This window comes from Cariama cristata, unplaced genomic scaffold (genome assembly GCF_000690535.1).
Source record: "Cariama cristata isolate BGI_N322 unplaced genomic scaffold, ASM69053v1 scaffold4740, whole genome shotgun sequence".
NCBI lineage: Eukaryota > Metazoa > Chordata > Aves > Cariamiformes > Cariamidae > Cariama > Cariama cristata.
Genome location: NW_009596226.1, coordinates 8,946 through 29,539, shown reverse-complemented (window position 1 = coordinate 29,539; position 20,594 = coordinate 8,946). Strand labels below are relative to the sequence as shown.

The window sequence follows — 20,594 nt, the reverse complement described above, 5'->3', positions numbered from 1 at the left end:
TTCTCGCGTGATGCAGTTCAAGAGCTAACCTTTGCAGAATTACAAACAGCAGCCCTGCTGTACCTGTAAAGGACTATTTGCATTGGCAAACCACGGAAAGTCTACAACAGCAGGACTGTCAACAGTCCCAGTTCCCACAAACTAAAGATTGTTTCTGCAAGATAGATGGATTCTGACATAAAAATAAGCATTCTGAGATGAATAGATCTAAAAACCAAGCTCCTACGTCTGGAATTACGTAAGAAGCTGATTTTGAGCTTCAGAAAAAGTCAACATGGAACTCACAAAGGTAGACATTTTGCATCCAAGATACTTCAGAGAGGAAAGGGCCCTGTTTTTAAATCCCTTCAATCTTCCACTAAGGTAGTCAATGAGGGCTTAGTCAAGCTCCCACAGGAGAGAAAGAAAAAGAGGGGGTAGCCTAGGGCCATCCACAATTTTTTCCACTATGTTTAAAGGGAACACAGGACCAAGAGTAGACATGGCCTGTAAGTCCCCAGACCCAGCCTGAGTAAATAAGCACATAAGAGTACAAAACTGAATATGGACAGGCACACAAAAGATAAAATAAAAATCATAATTATCCTATAGTATATTCATGAATAGAAATGACTAAGTCAATCCCTTTGAGGCTTTAGGACAGCAAGATGGTATTTCCAATTCTATAATACACCTTTCTGAAAAGTAAGGCTCCTCCTGGACTACTCATCCATTTTTCAGACGCCAGTCCAGAGATAGATTAGGACCCATATCAGGTCAGAAGGATGTAGACTATTTCCTCTTTGTCAGTTTATCCTTCTGAATCCTCAAACTCTTGCACTGCTGAGCTTGGTGTTTCTACACATAGGGAGGAATCTCCCTGTTGCAGAGCAGCCTAACACTTGGTAGAAGCACAAGCTGTGAGACCAATTGTCCTCAGGATGAAGAGAGCTAGAAGGAGCGGCCTCATGCTAAGTATGTTTTCACTCCATTTTTTAATTTTAAATCAAAATTTTCCTTTCTGAAAATTCGAGTAGTATTTACATTTGGTACTTCTGCAATGACTACATGCTGTTAATTTTTCATTAAAAGATTTTAAAAACTAAGATAAAAATCTGACTATGGCTAAGACTAAAGCTGACCAAAATTGTTATTCGTGACTCATTTTCTAAGGAACAGGTCTTTACCAACATTTATGAGGACCACCCATAACATGCTCTCTACTTCCCAATTTTAAAGTCCGAATGGATTTTTTTCCTGTGTACTTACACAACTCCAATCTGCTTAATTCATTTATTTTGTATATACATGAAAAACATGCCTAAGAATTGCACTGCAACAAAGCAGAGTCTACCTAGACAGAGCTCTTGTAATCTTAAATTCTTGTGCATTCAAGGTCTGAGATTTTACACTTTAATACTACTGTCACAATGTAGTCAGCAAGAGGCCACACATTAACTTCCAGTTCAGTCTGTCTTCTGAAGACTGGAGAGTATGAGGTCCAAGATGAAGCCTTTTCAAGAAAAGTATTAGTGGCTTTTCAAACTCAGCTGACTTGCAGCTGAATTTTCACTGAGGAACTGGGGTCAAATTGAACAAGAACATTAGTTTTTGCCTAAAAGTCTCCTCTCCCTCATGAGGACAGAGCTCATAAACAAAGATACTGACACTGTTTGCCTGTAGCTATACCAAAGTTGGTATGGAAGAAGATTCCTATTCACTTGTTGAATACCACCCTTTAAACAGAACAACATTTGAAGTGCCAGCTTCTTCAGAGACTTCACAGTTATGTAACAGTCAGCACAGTCAACAACACAACACATATCAGTTTTAATGGAAGACATATATCATTGCTGAGAAAATATTACCAGTAAAAAAAATCCTATGGAAGTTGCTAAAGTACAATGGAGAAAAAATTTTGTTTACTACCAAAAAGTATAATTCAATTTGAACAGTAACTCACCTAAAGTGACACCTTGTAGTTTTCCTAAGTTCATTTCACGTGCTCTATAATTCAGCTGCTACCTGTGTTATATCATTGTGTTAGCACAAAGAAAAGAAGAGTATATTCCCCTTACCTCTCTGTCAGATTTTGCTGGAATCTGCCCTTGAGTCTCTCTCAATTTGCGAGCGTTTTCAAGTTCTGCTTGAAGTTTTGAAGCCAATTCCTTCAAAGAAAGTGGTAGTACTCCATTAGTTTAACCATTTAAAACTCTGAGAGTCCTTTATAGCAGAATTAACTATTCATTCCATTTCTTCATGTTTTGATATAGTTTTTTAAACTCTAATGACACAAGATACTAAAGAAAACATGTCAATATAATTCACACAGTTCTTTACTGGAGATAAAGTTAAAAAAAAATAATGTTCAGAACACAGGCATCTATATAGTATAGAAACATGTATTATCATAAAAACACCAGAAAAAACTATGCTTAAACATTATTCAGTTATGCTAATAAATGCATTGTGTAGCTAAGCATAGATACTACTTTATGTATAGGAAGCTAAATAAGGAAGCCTGAACACATCAAGTGTATAATCTTTCCAGGTTATGCTACATATCCTTTTATTTACTTTTATATATATAGACATACACACACACATATATACACACACGTGAATGCAATGGGTCTAGGAAAATATCTCTCAGATATTTTTGCTATGCAGTTTCACATCTCTCTACATCGCTTATCCAACTTTGGCACTTGAGACCTTTGGGAATTACAACAGACAAGAGGTGGAAAATGAGAACTGTTTAGTTTTGTGTAAATTGTTTTTGATGCTCCTGCTCTCTCATACATCTGTTTATTAAATAAATACAAGCATTTCAGAATATCTTGGTTTGCTAAGGATGGTCAGGTGACAACCTATAAGAAATACAACCGTTTATACTCTGACCACTTTGCCAGTTTCATTGATTGGACTCCAACAATCATGCCCATACTTGCTGCCCCAAAATTAAGTCCGTAGATCAACGCCAAGCAGCAAGTCAGTAACAAAAATAGGTTCAGAATTCATTTGTCCCACATGGTCAACCTTGAGGTCCAGCCACCACGACATGCTCTTACATAAGCATCTGTTCTGGTGCGTGGGGATGAACTTGCTTAAACAAGTTGCATCTTCAACCTGATCAGAGAAAGTCCATGAAAAAAAAATACTTAAAGAGCAACAAGGCAAATATTAGTTATTTTATTATTTATACTGTAGTTTGTGGGGTTTTTTAACTAGGCTAATTCAGAGCACATATGTATATATAAAATCAACAGTAAAATTGTAATGTTGGCTTCTGCTACATGATTTTGGTCAAAATAATACAGTAGATTAATTAAAAAAATCACACTCTCTCCACAGAATACCTGTATATTTTTATTCAAATTACTAGTTTGGTTATTGTCAGGTTGAAAAGAAAAAGTCACACTTCTGCCCAAATTTTTACTTGGACAGTGCTATTGAAGCTGAGCAGTAGGAAAAAAAAAAAAAATCACACATTTTTGCTGCTCTCCATGAGAGTCTTTGGAATACTTTCCCCTCCCCAGTACTTTATAGCAACTCGTAGACAGATAGCTTCAATCATTTCCCCTGTAGGAAAACGTCTTAAAATAATATCTTAAGTGACTAATACAAGTCTCTCACAATCCTATCATATAATCATATTCAGAAACGTATTTTTTCCTCAATAGTGTATTTTTTGTATATTAACGAGGAAAACTACAGATTAATGACTTAAATAGATGCCTCCATGTTTTAACACTCATTATAACTTAGAAAATACACTGCTTGAAGTTACTTTTAATTCACTTTTGAAGCTGATAAGATTTCAAATGGACAGGATTTCAGAAAAGGTACATTTTTTCAAATTTTGTAAAGCTACATACACACATCTGTGTCAGTCTGTAGAAACAGAATTCATAATATAAAATCAGCTTGAAAAGACATTTATAAAATGGACACTTTCTCCTAACAAAATTTAAGTTATGTGATGGGGCTTTGACAAACACCACATTCTAATCTAGCAATAAATTTGTATGCCAAACATCCTAAAACTTCTCACAAATCAAAGAATCAATGGCTGTCAGGAAACATCAATTTGGCACTTGAAGTCATAACATGTCTTATTTATTACTTCTTAGTGATGCAGACTTTGGTGCAAATATTCTGTCACAAGAAGTGAGGTAAATAGGTGCACTAAAGGTTAATCTTAAAAAAAAAGGAAACCAAAACCAAAGGCCCACAGTGATAGGATTCACTTATAAAAAAATTTATTATATCCTTCAACAAATTTCAGCAATACTTCTTTAAGAGCAGCTGTTCAGAGGAAGCACTTGAAAAACATAGCTTAAAAACTAAGACTATGACCTTGCTATAATTGAAACTTCCAGGCAGCACTACTGAAAGCAACTGACTCACTATAGTCATACTCAATGCAATAAAAAAAAAAAAATATATATATATACTTCCAGAGTTCGGAGTGTTCCAAAAGAGTGAAATTCTTGATCCTTCAGGTTGCTGTCTGAAACAAGCCTCCTAAAGCAACGTTAAACGCGTAGCTGTTTATCTCAGCTTCATGGACCCAGGCTCATTCAGGGCAGACATTTTGTGGAGCTGACCACAAAACATCACAAAGTTGTTCTTATTGCAGAGCTGGATGCAATGGCTTATGCATTCCCTTTCAGTTTTATATTTCCATATCATAATTAGTAAGTATGCTTATACAGCAGAGCTATGGACCACAAGCATCTACCTGTGACAAAGCTGTTGAAATAACAAAAGCCCCAGAGACTGTCTACCTTGTAACACAGACTCGGAGCTTTGTATTTTCACCTGCTCCCAGCTTAATAAAAAAGACATTAAATCCTATAAAAAAAAGGCGGAGAAGAACTGGTTTTGGATATTCCACTTAGCCTACAAAACCTGGCTCCTGAATCCTCTATTCTAGTCTATGAACCACTGCATTTAAAGCAGAAGTTACAGTAAAAGCAGTGTCTTCAAATCCCACCTGATCAAATTTTGCAGGACTTTACTGGTTTGAATCAAAACCTTTTCTTTTTTTTTTTTTAACCCAACTAAATCACTGCGAGCTTTAAAGAAAAATTGCAGTAAATCATGACAGTTTTTCAAACACATTACCATGTCTCCCATGAGTTCTGCTTTCACAACCCTCGCTCCAAGTCTGTTCATTTCCTCTTCACTTAGGACCCGAGGCGGTTCATCCTTTGATGTGTATCTGTAAAACACCAGCAGCACTAAATCCATAAAAAACCAATGCAGTATTCACCTGTGTAATTATTATATGCCTACTGTACTCGTACATATGCTCCTATTGTCAAAATAATTGATGACAATATATTATAAAAATATATTTACAGTCACAAGTTGCCAAGGACTCCGAGACCAAAAAGCTTGAATAAAATTTTTATGAGGTATGTTTTCTTTTACTTTTGAGATCAATTAAAATGAAAAGCACTATCTTATGAACATTTTCTCAGCATGAAAAAACAGTCAAGAGCCAGTAGCAGGTATAAGCAGACAAAAAACAATGAAAAGAGGAGTAGAAAGAGGAACTTAAACCCACTCTGTAATTCTCCTTTCTGGCTTTGGTCATGTTTTTATTTCTCAGGTCCAGCAAAATCACCCATTTTCTAGTTGCTCTCCCATACATCAAATTGCCTTCCAGCTCTTGAAAACTACTTACATGCCCATACTTATCTGCTCCCAGTACAATCTTTGCTTCTAAAGACGTCATGGCTGATATGGTAGAGTTTCCATGGAAAATTAACCGGTACCGTTTTTAAAATATGAAGTCCCCCTAGAGAAGCTACAGCTAGTAATAAACAGTATTGTATCTTAATTTTAATATTAAAAGGTTAGTGTATGAGTTCTTATGATAATAAATAAGGTCTTTAAGAATTATTGCAAAGAGGCACCAAACAAGTTTGGTTCTTTTTCTCCAACCCTAGGAAAGACTAAAACCAACTCATTCTCAACACAAGAGACATAAGAGTACAGTTATGATATTGGTTCCTGCTATTAAAGGAGAGAGAGAGAGAATTCACTCACTACTCAGTATGGTTAAACCCTGTAGGATCTGAAGAATGGGAGAACTTTGAAGATGGTGTCATCTTTAACTGCCAGATCTCCCCAGCCCTGAAGAAATTACCAAAGTTACTTTCATCTGTTCTGAAGATGCCCAATCCAAAACCCAAAAACTCAGCAGAAACTTTCACATTAACTTCACCAGAAACAGAACCCTCGAAGATGAAGTTCTCATGTCTCCTTAATCTATTTTTTAAAACAAGGCAGACTGTTTCACTAAAGGGAGCAAGCAGTGTTTATTACTTCATACATGCTTTTCTTAAGCAGTGCTAACACTTGAATCATCGTCTGAACTTTTTGAGACAAGAGACATTGTTCTGATTTGCTTTTTATCTTGTCTCAAATTAAACTCTGAAGCAGTCACATTATTAAGTGTGATTTTGAGCAAATGCTGGTTGGATGGACTTTTCCTCTGGGGAGATCCCTTGGACATCCAGTCAGCACTTTTAATTAACCTGTGTCATAACTGTCCAGAACACTTTGATTTATAGGCTGAAGAAACTCTCTCTGTGCTTTAGAAGGGATAAAAAACTTAAAAGGTACATTGTCAGCGTGAGAGATGAGGAACTGAACCAGTAACACTTATTAATCCAAGCCTTCACATCAATGAAGATTTACTTTTTGCGACTGACTGACACCACTGCTGAAAGAGTATGCGTATTACAAGACTTGAAACTTTAGGAAGAAAAAGAAAGCAGCAGCTTATAAATTATTCCCAACAGATAACTACCCCACGTATCCAAACCTGAAATGTTCAAAAGGCAGAATTTTCTACAAAATTCTACAAAAAAAGACAATCCTCACTGAAGGAAACAGCAAGACAGGTCATACGCTATCTCAGACACACAGAAGCTTAGGAGTTAAGAGTCAGCTTAGAAGAACTTGGAAATAAGTCAGTCAAGAAGTAGAGGCTATATGGTTTTCCAGGCCTAAGTAATCTCCAATTTACTGATAAATCAGCTCAGTAATTGTATTAGTTAAGAAACATAATTAAAATATCAAAGAAGATGTATAATTGAGTACAACAGTACATGCAAAAGAAAATATCAGCTAAATAGTTTCTATGCTTACTTCTCTTCTGTGAGGAAAAGAATTATCTTTTCTATCATAATAATTGAATTCTTTGAACTTGAATAAGCAAACAACTTCTGTACACAACCTAGTTTCCCAGAATTTGCAGCTCTGTCCAGTTACAGTTAGCATTGCATGTACTACGTGTGCTAACCAAAAGCTAAAAGGTACAGTTTTTGCACTTGCAATAAAAGTGAATTACCATTACTTAACAAAAAAAACCCCAAAACCAAAAAATAAGACTGTAAAGGAGTACTGGCTTCTTTTAAGATAACAATAATGAGACAATGGTATCACTAACTTCTACTCAATAATTACATCCTCTAGTAAGTCTGGCTGGGATGGAGTTTATGTTCTTCACAGCAGCCCATATGGTGACTGAACTGATGACAGTGCTGGTAACACACCAGTATTTTGCCTATTGCTGAACAGGTAGCCAAGAAGGCCAATGGCCTCCTGGCTTGTATCAGCAATAGTGTGGCCAACAGGACCAGGGCAGTGATCGTCCCCCTGTACTCAGCACTGGTGAGGCCGCACCTCGAGTGCTGTGTTCAGTTCTGGGCCCCTCACCACAAGAAAGCCCTTGAGGGGCTGGAGCGAGTCCAGAGAAGGGCAATGAAGGTGGGGAAGGGTCTGGAGCACAAGTCTGATGGGGAGCGGCTGAGGGAGCTGGGGGGGGTTAGCCTGGAGAAGAGGAGGCTGAGGGGAGACCTGATCGCTCTCTACAATGACCTGACAGGAGGGGGTAGCCAGGTGGGGGTCGGTCTCTTCTCCCAAGTAACTAGTGACGGGATAAGAGGGCACAGTCTGAAACTGTGCCAGGGGAAGTTCAGGCGGGAAATGAGGAGGCATTTCTTCACCGAAAGGGTCGTTAGGCATTGGGATGGGCTGCCCAGGGAGGCGGTGGAGTCCCCATCCCTGGAGGGGTTTAAGAAAAGACTGGAGGTGGCACTTAGTGCCATGGTCTGGTTGACATGGGGGTGTGAGGGCAAAGGTTGGACTCGATGATCCCAGAGGTCTCTTCCAACCAAATCGATTCTGGGATTCTGTGAACAATGCTTACACAGCATCAAGGCTTTCTCCGGTTTCTCAGCAAGTACGCTGTGGTGGGCAAGAGCCTGGGACACAGCCAGGAGAGCCAACCCGAACAGCCCAAAGGGATATTCCATGCCATATAACATCATTCTCAGCAAGAAAAGCTGGAAAGTGTAGTTTTTCCAAAGTAGTTGCTGCTCAGAAACTGGTTGGGCATCCATCTGCTCGTGGGAGGTGGTGACCGCCTGTCTGCCTTTGCATCACTTGTTTTTTGTCTCATGCTGTCGCTTCTTAAACTGTCTTTATCCAATACATGAGTTTTTCTCCCTTTTGCTCTTATGACTCCCTCTGCAGAAGGGAGAATGAGCAAGCAGCTGGCTACCTCCTTAGTTGCTTGCTGGAGTCAACACACCACACATGCAAAGCAATGCCCAGCTCTACTTATGGAAACCAGTGCACTACCCAAGGCAGGCAGGAAACAACCGTGGACTGTGCAGACCTTGTATCTAAACAAAGTCATGAACAAACCAAGATCAAAGAGCTGAGGAAGTCTCACAGACTCCAGCTCAGACACATCGTGAATCATTCTAATCAGAAGTTTACAAAGTGCGTTTAAAGTGGTAAACCCCAGGCACTTCAAGGCAATAACTAGAAAAACAAAGAGGATCACTAAATTAAAATGTCTCATACATCACAGGTTTAATGCTACAGATCTTTTTTTCAGAGTAATTAAAACAACTATAAAGATGTATTTCTCATTTTCCAGCAAAATAACACCTAGGCAAATACTAAAATAAACAATAAAACAAGACATGGCAAACACGAGTGGGACTTCCCACAGCATGTGCATATAAACTGTTTGTGCCAGAATCGGCAACTACTCCTGCTCTGATGTATATTCAAACTCATGCTTTTTAAAAATAAATAAATACATAAGATTAAGTGAAAATCATGCAAACCATTTACCTTCCTGCTATCAAAGAAAATGTAAATTTCATTGGCTCCTATCAAAGCAGAAAATATAGCAAGTGAAATCTGGAAAAAATACCCAGCCTATACAATATGAAGAATTGTGTAGACTAAAAGCTGGTTGTTTCTGGTTAGTCATGCAGTGCTCATTTAATGTACAATTTTTGTATTTGCAAATACACAGTGAGGTATCTGCAAGTACTACACGGAGGAACAGTTATAAATAAATACTTCTAAGGTATTGTCTTGTTATTAGAATCCAACAATGAAACATTGAAAGCAAATTCATAACGCCGCTATAAGTTTTTTTCTGCAAATAACTGACACAAGCATATAGAAAGGAGGAATTACACTTGATCTTGTTTCATCAAATGCTGTTTGCAACTAAATCATACCATCCTTCTTACGTAATCCGACCAAGAATATTTACTTGTCCAGATTTCCCAAGCAATTAAATAACACCATCCTGACTCTGAAATACTTTTGCACCTGCCTACCTATCATTGGGAAGATCTGAAGGAAAGCATTCACAGTAACAATCACACTACTCGTATCACTGGAAGAACCAGCAAGCTGGTATTACTGGAGAACATGTGGCCTCGAGTAGAGCAACAGCTCAGCTGTATACAACTTACTTTTCCGACCACCTCTCCTTACTACTTTCCGTTGCCTTTCACTAAAGCAAGTTAGGCAAACTGAAATTCCTACCGCATATTAGTTTGCATTTCCCTTCCCACTCCTATTTATCTTTCCTCTTTTCCACAGAAAATGCACTTTTCTAATCAATACCTTCTACTATTTTTCATATGCTACTACTTCAGCATATGAGTTCATCTCACAAGTGGCAAACGTATCCCTGCCATACTAATTAGTTCAGTTTTTAATCAGCATTTTCTAACATTTCAAGTTTGTCTTTTATAAATTGAACAACAGTTAAGATACCGTTCTCCAGTTTTTTTTGCCTAAGAGGCCAATTTTTCTGCAGTGTGAACTAACATTAGAAAGCAGAAAATAATCATTAGCAATTCTCAAATACGCTGAGAAAACAGGACAAGCAGAGGCTATTCATTGCTTCTACAGGGGTTTTAGCTGCGGCCAGCTGGGAGGCTAGCCTCCTCCTAACTAAAGAGATCTGATCATATCAGATCTAATACTGTCACAAAGAAGATAAGAGTTTCCAGTATACTTTACCATGAAAAATAGAGCAAATAAAAGGCAAGTAAAAATATTTGTAAAATACCTAGAACACGATGTTTTACTGTCAGATAACGTTTGTTTCTTCTCAGGGATATCGCTTGGATACTCCTGTCGCGATTTCTCTTTTTCATCACTTGGAGTTCTTTCCCAACTATCGTCATCAATTTGTTCCCTAGTACCTGATGATTTTTGATCAGGCGTTAATTTCACATTGTCATCTTCTGTGTGTGTTTCGGTGCACAGTGCAGTATCCTCACTAGGTTTTTGGAAACGGCTGCTCAAAGAGCTATGAACTGGCAGTTTGGAAGAGGACTGCTGTGACTTGTAGTCTCTAGGTACACTGTCAGGTGATAAATCATCTTCAGAGGGTTTCAGAAATTTATGTTTCATGCTACTTAGAGATGAACGCTTCTCCTGACTTTGTTTTTCGTCTTTTTCTGCTTTGGAGCTGTAGCCTCTCAATACAGAGTCTGTGCTACTGTGCCCACGTTCTTGGTCTTCTCTTGACATCTCTCTCTTGTAACCTTTGTCTTCTTGTGCCCATCCTTTGCCATATTTCTCCCTAGTATAGCCCCCAAACCTGTTCCTGTTTCTATCATCTTCATCTCGTGTATCCTTTTTCATATGCTGTTCTTTCTTCTCTTTCTCACTTTCTGAATAGTCAGTTTTCTTCCATCTTTCATTTCTATAATAATTTTCCTTTCTGGATGCAACTTTTTCAGCTTCTTCTAATCGTGACTGAAATACCTCCATTGACTATAAGAAAGAATAAAAAAAATAGTCATATTGCTTTTAAGATCACGGGGTATTGTGAAGCTCCCTACAAAGTATTACAAGAAAGGCACCATTCTGTGAAAATGAGTCACTGCAAAGGGCAAGGCATGAGCCGTGGAGTGGAAAGGAAGACCAGTATGAAAAAGGGAACTGAACAGCCTCGTGTCTAAGATGCTCTGTTGGGAAGGCTTGCTGATCCTTTCTCTTGGACTATTTCTAACTTTCAGCCCATGGTTCTAAAGCACTAAATAGAGCAGGGACCAGAGCCTCAGAACTGTCTCCTCTTGGGAACCTGGAGATTAGGAGCTTGAGCTAGGGAGAAAGGCTTTCCCCCTCTTACTCATGAACTTTGTGTTTATGCCGACTAGATGCTCAGCTTCTACAGAACCAATGGACGTTCCCACTAAACTATTTTACAATCTAGTTAAACTCTTAAAAACACAGGAGAGTGGGTTCAAAATATTTAGCTTGAAAGAGGTTTTGAACCCCTGTCTCTGGCTTTCTGGACAAATACTTCATCCATTAGACAATTATGCAAGGTGTGGACAGTTCCTCTTCCCTCTTTTGAGCTGAATTAAAAGCCACCAACTACTCTTTTTTTTTGCTCAGAACATTACATACTGAAGCAAATCAAGCAGGGATCTCTTTCGATCACTATCCTGTACTTCAGCAGAGTGATTCATGCTGTTCGAACTCTAGTTTCTTGAGAAAGATTCTTAAAAATAACATTCTTTACAGTCACTGGCACTGAATAATTTCTACCAGTGCTGACCGTGCTGGTTTCATCGCTCAGTTCAAAGACAACAGTATGAAGTCATACTATCTTATCCAAGATTTCCACAACCAAACCAGTCTAATCAAAAAACCCTCAGAAAACTCAAATGTAACACTATGGCCAAGATTTATCACCTCATAGCTTTGACCAATGATTTTAAACACAACAATACAATTGGGGGGGGGGGGGGGGGGTTTTTTTTTTAAAGTTTTAATAGCTATGGCAGACTGTTTTATTAAAAATAAATTTTGAAGTCTTTTAAACCCTTCAGAAGCAAGCAGCTTTCTCAATATATCTAGACTGAACAGATCACAAGCGGCCAGAAGATTCATATTCGGTAAAATTTGACACAGTTCTTCAAATTATCTTGGCGTTATTATTATCCACAATGTGCATTATTATCCGCTACGTGCGGGAGAACAAAATATATTTTCTAGTATACATCATAATTTTGGAAGCACTCAGGTACTTTGTAACTGAGATCATTTGAACCTCCTGATGTAGAAGATAGTTATTTTAAATTTCCTGTGATCCCATATATTAAAAAATATTTAACAAAAAAGACAGAAAAGGCTGGGTAGCTTTAAACTCTTGACTACTTGAGAGAAGCTTCAGAGGCTGTTTTTTCCTGCTTATTTCCTTATGGCTTACACTACACATTAAGTATTTGTGCCTTTACATGTAAGTAACCTTTTCCAAGCCTCTGTTAGTACGGAAAAAAATTTAATTGAAGGTCCTTACCCCATATCTCTCAGCTACAATTTCCTCAAAATTTCGTTTCTCTCTCTCAGCCTGCTCCTTCATCCTTTGGTACGATTTTCGTAACCAACTTAATCCAGCATCTTCTACCACTGTAACTAAGGTAGAAAACAAAGAGAGGTTGTAATTTTGCATCTCAGTAGTTATTCCTATTTAACCTTACTCTGCACGTGACGTTAAATCTTCACCTAAACTTAATGTAAAAATTGAAGGGGTACAAAAGAAAAATAGAAAGAACATAATAATACAATTACATGTTTTTACAAGTTAATGCTGGATATACCTCAGTAATACCACTGATTTAATTTAAGCTTCTCCATTTTAGCGTAGAACACAACAAGCGGTTTCCAAGACAGGAGAGGCATATGAGAAGCTGTGAGGGTTTTTTATGATATTAAAGAACCTTCTTATTGTTTCCACTTTCCATGTCCATTCTTTGGCATACCCCTTACGTACACACAAGTGCATTCCCCTTCTCAGAAAATTAAGGAGTAACCCATTGCTTTCCATTTGAGAAGCTGGCAGAGGTCTTAATATTCAGGACACGTACTCACTGATGTCCGTCACCTCTTACAGATCGCTCATCTCTGTGACTCTTAGAAGTGAGCATGAGGCTAATAGTTTGCAGGACAGACTGTCCACAGGGAAAGGCTTCCAAAGAGAAAAGCCACAGACCCTACTGTTCCCTGTTGACAGAATACAAGGACCCTTCTTATCACAAAATAAATGCTTCATGACACTATGAAAAACGTTTTTCTAACTGCTCTTGCTGGAAATAGGCAGGATAACCCTAGGGTAAGGAAAGAAGTGAAAAGGTTACAGAAATAATATTTTTCACAAACTTCATCTGTAATGTACTTCATTTTAATGTGACTCAGACTTCTGTGGTTGAATATTTTAAAACTGTAATTTGTGTAATGGCATGAAAGGAACCAAATGAGATGACAACAATTTATCTTGTCTTGGTTAAATCATGCTTTCCTTTAATTAGTTCAAAATGGAGAATTTCTGTAAAGATACTGAAGGTCAAACCACTCAAGATTAAAAACCAGTGAAGAGAAATTCTGCAAAACTATGATATTAACCCAATATTCACTACTGAATTTTCATGCAAATTTTACTTTATTACATGTTATTCATAATCCCTTTACATCAACATTAGTCACCACTTGTTAGCAACACAGAGACTAGAGAATGGAGACAGAAATTTAAGGTTATTACTAAAAGTTGCCATTTACCTTTAACTGAAGCTGCTTCATCCTTCCCTGGTGGCAAACCTGTTCCACCATCTTTCCAATAGGGATTGAGTTCTCTCTCAGACAGCATGGCCTAAAACAGAAATAATTTTAATGTGTGCATAGCATATGGCTTGTATTTTCTAAAATATTTGATAAATTTTCTGAGATTTGTATGGGGATACAACAGTTTGGTCCTAACTTGTACTACGACAGGTAGAAATAAACATAACTTTTCATCCCAAATCAAACATGTGCTTAGTTGGCACCTTTATTACACAGCAGCAGTTTTACTGTTTGACTGCACTGCCAGTGTAGCAGTCATGTGCACTTGCATTTGAAGCACTGCTGTTATGGGGGCTCTTATTTTTACCTCAAGTTACTGCTTTTCACCCTCAAACTAGATCGCTTATTGTGATTCTGTCAACTGACTTCTCTGGAAGTAGGCAAGGAAGTTCACTGGAGAAAAGGGTTGTTTTTTTCCAGAACTGACAAAATTTTGAATTTGTCTACGTTATATCATCAACTCAGCACCACCACTGGCATGCTGTATGCATCTGTTGTACATGTTGTTTTGAGTATCAAAAGGTAGGACAGACATTCTGGTGTAGAAAACACAAAAGTACAAATCTGCATGGAGAGCAAGTGGTTGGGCGGGATAGTCTATAAAAATCATATTCTTCTAGGATCAAGAATGCATATAAATTGTTATTAACTATATAATATATGCTGACATTCTGGTGATTTAAGATCGCCACATTAAATGGTCCTTCAAGAGTTTAGAAAAAATGTTCAGCAAAAAATTATGTAAGGAAAAAAAAACACAAAAAGATTAATCCCTTCTCAAAAAACAATAACCAAAGTGCCACATACTACACAAGAGGAGTGCTCCAAGTCCATCTGGTTCCTAGTCACAGCACAACTAACTTGAAAACCTAACAGCAACAAATGGCCTACTCTGAGATGTGAGGACAAGTAAATATTAGACAGTGATCAGCAACTATGTTTTCAGATCAGACTACATTGCATTTCAGGACCTGAATGAACAAAGAAGCAGCCAGCAACTGTATGTAAACAGAACTAATTTAATTAGCAACTCCTTCCCCAGCCAGACCCTGATCCACCCATGTGTTCATGCACAACTGCAGCACGAAAGGTACAGCAACTGCTCTGAATTCTTCCTTCAGAAAAAAAAAAAAGCACCCTGCGCTTTAACACAGTAACTTAGGCAAGCTTTTCTCACACAAAACAATGGTGCTCCTTTCACACATGCCATGGGGAAGAAGGCCAGACCAAAGAGTCTGTCCTTGTTGCTACGTAAAACATCTCAGAAGCCCTTGAAATATTACAGAACTTAGTACTAACAAAACTGGCTGTCTGCTTACCTAGAAGACAGTTCAAAGGCTTTTCTCTACAAGATAAGCCTGCTGTATAAACCCTTCCTATCCCAAACAGAACAAATAACTGACCAATTTAATTAAAATCACTATCACACATCAAGGCTTAAGTGTTTGAATCAATTCATTGGTTCATTCATCACACAAAATTTAGGAAGATGTAAAAAAAAGTCGATATATTAATTCCTCCTACCTGCTCAAGTTCTTGAGCTTTCTGTCGTTCCAGTGTTTTTTCTTTGTGTCTTTCACCTCTGACAGCTGCTAGTGATGTGGTTTTCAATGACATGAAGTCTAAATTCATCCATTCTTCTCTCTTTAAAATAAAGAAAAAAAATCAGCCTTCATGCTTCCAACAGGAGCATGGCTTAGGTACAAATCAAGTCAGTGCAACTACTGACAAATGTTACTTACAATAAACAGTATAAGTTTTACAAACACATACGAAATAAAAAGCAAATATGATTTTAAGAACCCCAGTCTTTCAATTTTAATATTCACTTACACAAATAAATTTCATAAGTATCTTTCTGTAATTTCAAATACATCTTCACAATGTATTTAAAATACTAGTAAACATGTGAACCATATAGACTGCTTATTATTTGCTTAAAAGAACACTGTACATCTAGACCCAATCCTTTTTCATCTTGCTAATTCTGACTTCATGACCTCTTATATCTTTTCTAGCGTATACAAAATCTGCAATCAGTAACTGAGCACAGTTCATACCTCGAATATCTAGGCGCTAACCACACCCTCAAACTACACAGTTACACATCTAAATTCTGTGAACTGTACCCACAACAACAGGTAGAAAACTGCATTTACAAAACTGAAGCCAGACTGAGGACACTTTAAAAATGAGGACTACTCTGTAAAGAAAAACAGCATATAAAAGCCTAGATATACCTACTACCTTTATACACACAAAACTTGAAGCCTCAAAAGAAAGCAGTGACATACGCATTATACACTCTACAAAAACAAATATTTGCAACACTCCTGTGGGTAGTATAGCAATCAAAATGACAAGATTACACCTATTTCGAAACACGTCCTTGCAGAAGAGTCTTCGTATCCTTAGTAGGGTTCAAGTCTCAGTTGTTAATCTGAATAAATGCTATATGTCACATTTTCCTTGTTATTTAAAAATTATATTAGGCAACACACTGGAGAGTTTCAGAAGAAAAACACAACATTCCACTTCTCAGATCTCCTCTAACAATGAGAAGGAACTGAAAAATAATCTATCTTCAAGTGATTCAGTAGTATCTATGCCCACATTAGCAAGCAACATGGATCAACAGATGGAGATCATCTGGTCCAAGCCCCTGCTCAAGCAGGGCCACCCAGAGCTGGTTGCCCAGGACCACATCCAGACAGCTTTTGAATATCTCCAAGGATGGAGATTCCACAACCTCTCCGGGTAATCTGTGCCAGTGCCCAGTCATCCTCACAGTAACACACAGCTTCCTGATGTTCAGACAGAAAATTCATTGTTTCTGTTTGTGCCCATGGCCTCTGGTCCTGTCACTGGGCATCACTGAAAAGAGCCTGAATGTTGTCTTCTGTATAGGCTTCAGATCTGCCATGTGGGGAGGCTTTCTGTTTCTTTTTTTTTTTTTTCTCCTTTTAAGTAAGCACTCTGGACCAGTCTAAGACTGGTCCCACAGAGCACCTCAAATGCGCTTTGAGAACACATCTTGTAATTTAGTTTAATCCAACAGAAAATGGATTTACATGCTCCAAAACTTCTTCATAATGCGAGCCAAAATACAAAAAGTACAGATGACCAGGAAATTTCTTTCAAAAGCACCCTCTTCATCCAAAAACAGACAAGCCCAGGGCACACATTATACAAGAAACGCTTGGAAAAAACTGGTTTTGCAGTATAAATTATCACAACATACATAAGAATTCATATTTCATTACTTTATACTTTTCCAAGAAGATACATATGATTCAGACATCCTTTTCATTTCTCTTAACAAGATGCACAAACTCAGAATGAGAAACAGGGACTTTTTTCAGGAATGGAATTAGATGCTAAATTAAAAATCATCATTTTAACACAAACTGAGGATGTCGTGACATATGACTACATTTACGTTACTAAAATCACAGTTCATTTCACTAAAATCACAGCAATTCATTTCAGAATGACTCCATTTTCCAGAATAAACACTGCTTACTGGGCATAGAATTCACCTAAGAAAATCAAGAGGCATTGATTCCATCAATATTATTGCGGAAAAGTTCTTTATATCTGTTTAAGCACCACAGAAGCAAAAATTCATTTAACTACAGACTAGCCACCAAAATTATGCAGAAAAAAAACCATGTCTAGTGAAGATAATTAAGTTGACCTCTTCAAGAAAATCAAGCTATGTTGTTAGAGCCTCAAAACATGACAAAAGGAATTGGTGCTAGGCAACTTTTAACTGTAGTGCCTTGTTAAATACTAAGCAACTATTAGGTAGAGAAGTCTTCTGATGAATGAAATATAATATTCACCTAGCTAAATAAAGACATTTGTCTGTAAAATTGGTTTTGTTCAAGACATTGCAAAAGAGCTGTCAAGAAACCTAAGCACGTTTCACATTTGGTCATGCTGAATTTATTTCTGGAGTAGTTATCAGACTGCTCACCTGCAGGGAGGGTTCTTTCACAGCATCTGATTGCTTGTTGACCTTCCAAGCCTTTTCTGTGTTATCTGACTGTGACACATTTGACTCAACCCATTCAACTGAAGAATCCTAAAAATATAGTTCAATGTAAAGAGTAACACCATAACATACTATTATATGTTGATAAAATGCAACTTACCAAGTATATTGATAGTCAAAATTGATCTTGATTAGTAATACTAATACAATACTGTTTATTATTGAAAAATACTGATAACAAAACCAGAATATTGACGTTCTCATAGGAGATTGTTCCTTCACAATCAAAACATTCCACCATACTTCATGAGCACATCACAGTATGTAACACCAGTTCATACTCACAATTTATTAGCATAACACTGCTAAAGTTAAAACTGTCAGAATAAAAACAAAACAAAAACCAATTGTTTTTATGGTATTACAAAACCAAAATAAATTAAAAAAATCTGAATTCATTACTAAGTATGTTTTACATTAAAAAAGTAAAATGAGTAACACAGTACAATATAAAGCACTGTACGTACTATCTTCTCCTATTTTCATATCCAACTTCCTGCACTTGCAAACAGCGTGCTGAGATTCTACACTTGAAGCGAACAGGACTCCATGGAACAGAGTTTCTTTGCTATTTACATGAAGTTGTCATGGGAGTAACAGACTTTGGATCAAAGGTATCAACCAGTACTGTGTTGTATCCTAGGACTCACTGATGTGATCTGTGGGGTTTTGATGACTCCCATGGGAAACGTGGAACATTTGTGCCTTAGGTTACTTCCCACACTGAAAAGCATAGTTCACCTCTGCTACCAGTCCCTGGAAAATAAATCTCATCATACTGCATGTTTCTTCACTCAATAAAAAAGACTCTCTGAAAAGAAAAAAATCACAGTGCTACCTGACTTGCACCAAAATCCTGGCAGGTTGTTTTACCCAACATGGCCAGAATGCAGCACCCGGATTTCTAATGCAGTCTCTGTACTGCTTTGCCAGAGTGTCCCTCAATGTGAAGGCATCTGTTTACAGATTCAAATGCACAAGTTTGAGCCTTCTTTCAGACCCACGTACAATTCCCATGTTGTTGGGAGTTTCCATGGTTGAATATCCACGGAAAAATGCAGCAGTAACTCGTGCTTAAAATCAAAGTCAAGTATTTGCAAGTGTAGACACATCGTTGTACCCCATACCACTGACTACAGGGAACCTACAAATTTTTCCACTCTATCCTAGAATGAGGATTTTTTTCAGTTCCTCTCTGTTGAAAAATTATAGTTCCTAATGAGTGAATTCAATATTATAAAATTCAGAAGCACTCACATAACAGCACCTTTTAAACTGATTAAATACTCAGTATATTAAAAATACAAACTTTGCCACAGTTTTTCCCAACAGAAAATGGTAAGAATGAGTCCTAATTTTACTAACCATATGTACCCTCAGACTAAAATGGTGCAGGTTTTAAAAGTGTTACTTGAAGCATTTTAAAGTTTATTACTTACTGAAGAGCTATCAAGTAAATCATCCTTCTTTTCAGATTTTTGTTTCTTATATTTCTTCTTTTCTTTCTTTGCTTTTTTTGAATGCTTATCCTTTTTCTTTTTTTTCTGCACAGAATGTTCCTACAAGTAAATGTTTGTAAATGAGATCCAGTAAACCAAATCACCAACATACAAGAAAAACAATCACAACCTACTCACCAAGCCACGCTGAAAAAGGTAACACACACACAGCTGGACATAGAGACATTTTATTTCTACTACCCTCCCTCTCTTGTATTGGGTGGGGTGAGGGGAGGGTATGCCTCACATCCATAATCAACTTCTCTTCCCCCTCTCAGTATCTTTTTCACTGGAACTAAGGCACTATAACTACACATAGAATATCTTCTACGCTACATTTATTTCGGTCAAATCTATTTCTTTGGGAATCACTGCATCATCAATACACATCTGTCCTCTGTCGAAGTACCTGGACAGATTTCTGCACTAAAATGATGTGACATTCAGAGGTTCCATTAAGGCTTCTCCTGTGAATGACCACAAATGGGACTGCTACGAAGCCCTGGATCCTCCAGATTTCTTCCTATGGGACTATTCTCGTCTGGCAGCACTTGCTCTTTGGCATTTGATAGAAATTAAAGCTGGAATTGAATGACAGAAATTTTTCCTTTTTGTGAGTAAAAGCTTATTTCCACTTCATAAAAGCTAATATTTAAGCATAAAGAATTCGGAAGTCGGAAGGTTTTTAAAGATCATGTTAAAGCCCTCAAAGCCTTCTGCTCATACGAACACGCTGTAAAGCTAACAACACAATTCAATGATTTACAGTTCCATCACCTTTTCCAGTTGTTCCACACGTTCGTTCACATCATCCAGCATCCAGGTATCTTCACCTCGTAGATGCTTTAGCAGCTTGCGCCTCTGCTCCTTTTCATAACTAATTTTGGCCTAAGACAAACAGAGAAGAAAAATAACCAGGCAGAGTTCAGCAACATTTACTTACAGACACATTTTTGTAAGCCACACTGACATACCCATACACAATGTTGAGAACTGTGCTTGAGAACTTTTCCTTTTAGAAGACTGCAATAAAAATGCTTTTGGATTATATGTTAAGGGGGAAATTCAGCTAAAACATAATA

At 37.5% G+C, this 20,594-nt stretch overlaps 1 protein-coding gene across 1 annotated transcript; it reads right to left on the bottom strand.

Moving 5' to 3' along the window:
• Positions 1 to 2,057: 2,057 nt before the first annotated feature.
• On the bottom strand, positions 2,058 to 20,394 carry LOC104157009 (CWF19-like protein 2; the record flags this gene model as incomplete). The annotated part of the gene is made up of 9 exons (XM_009705039.1): positions 20,290 to 20,394; positions 19,453 to 19,572; positions 17,936 to 18,043; positions 15,481 to 15,600; positions 13,894 to 13,984; positions 12,638 to 12,753; positions 10,391 to 11,103; positions 5,110 to 5,206; positions 2,058 to 2,147 (listed from the first exon to the last, which is right to left on the bottom strand). Coding segments are annotated over exons 1-9 (1,497 nt in total), but the record flags the coding sequence as incomplete, so codon positions are not given.
• Between the last annotated feature and the right edge of the window lie 200 nt (positions 20,395 to 20,594).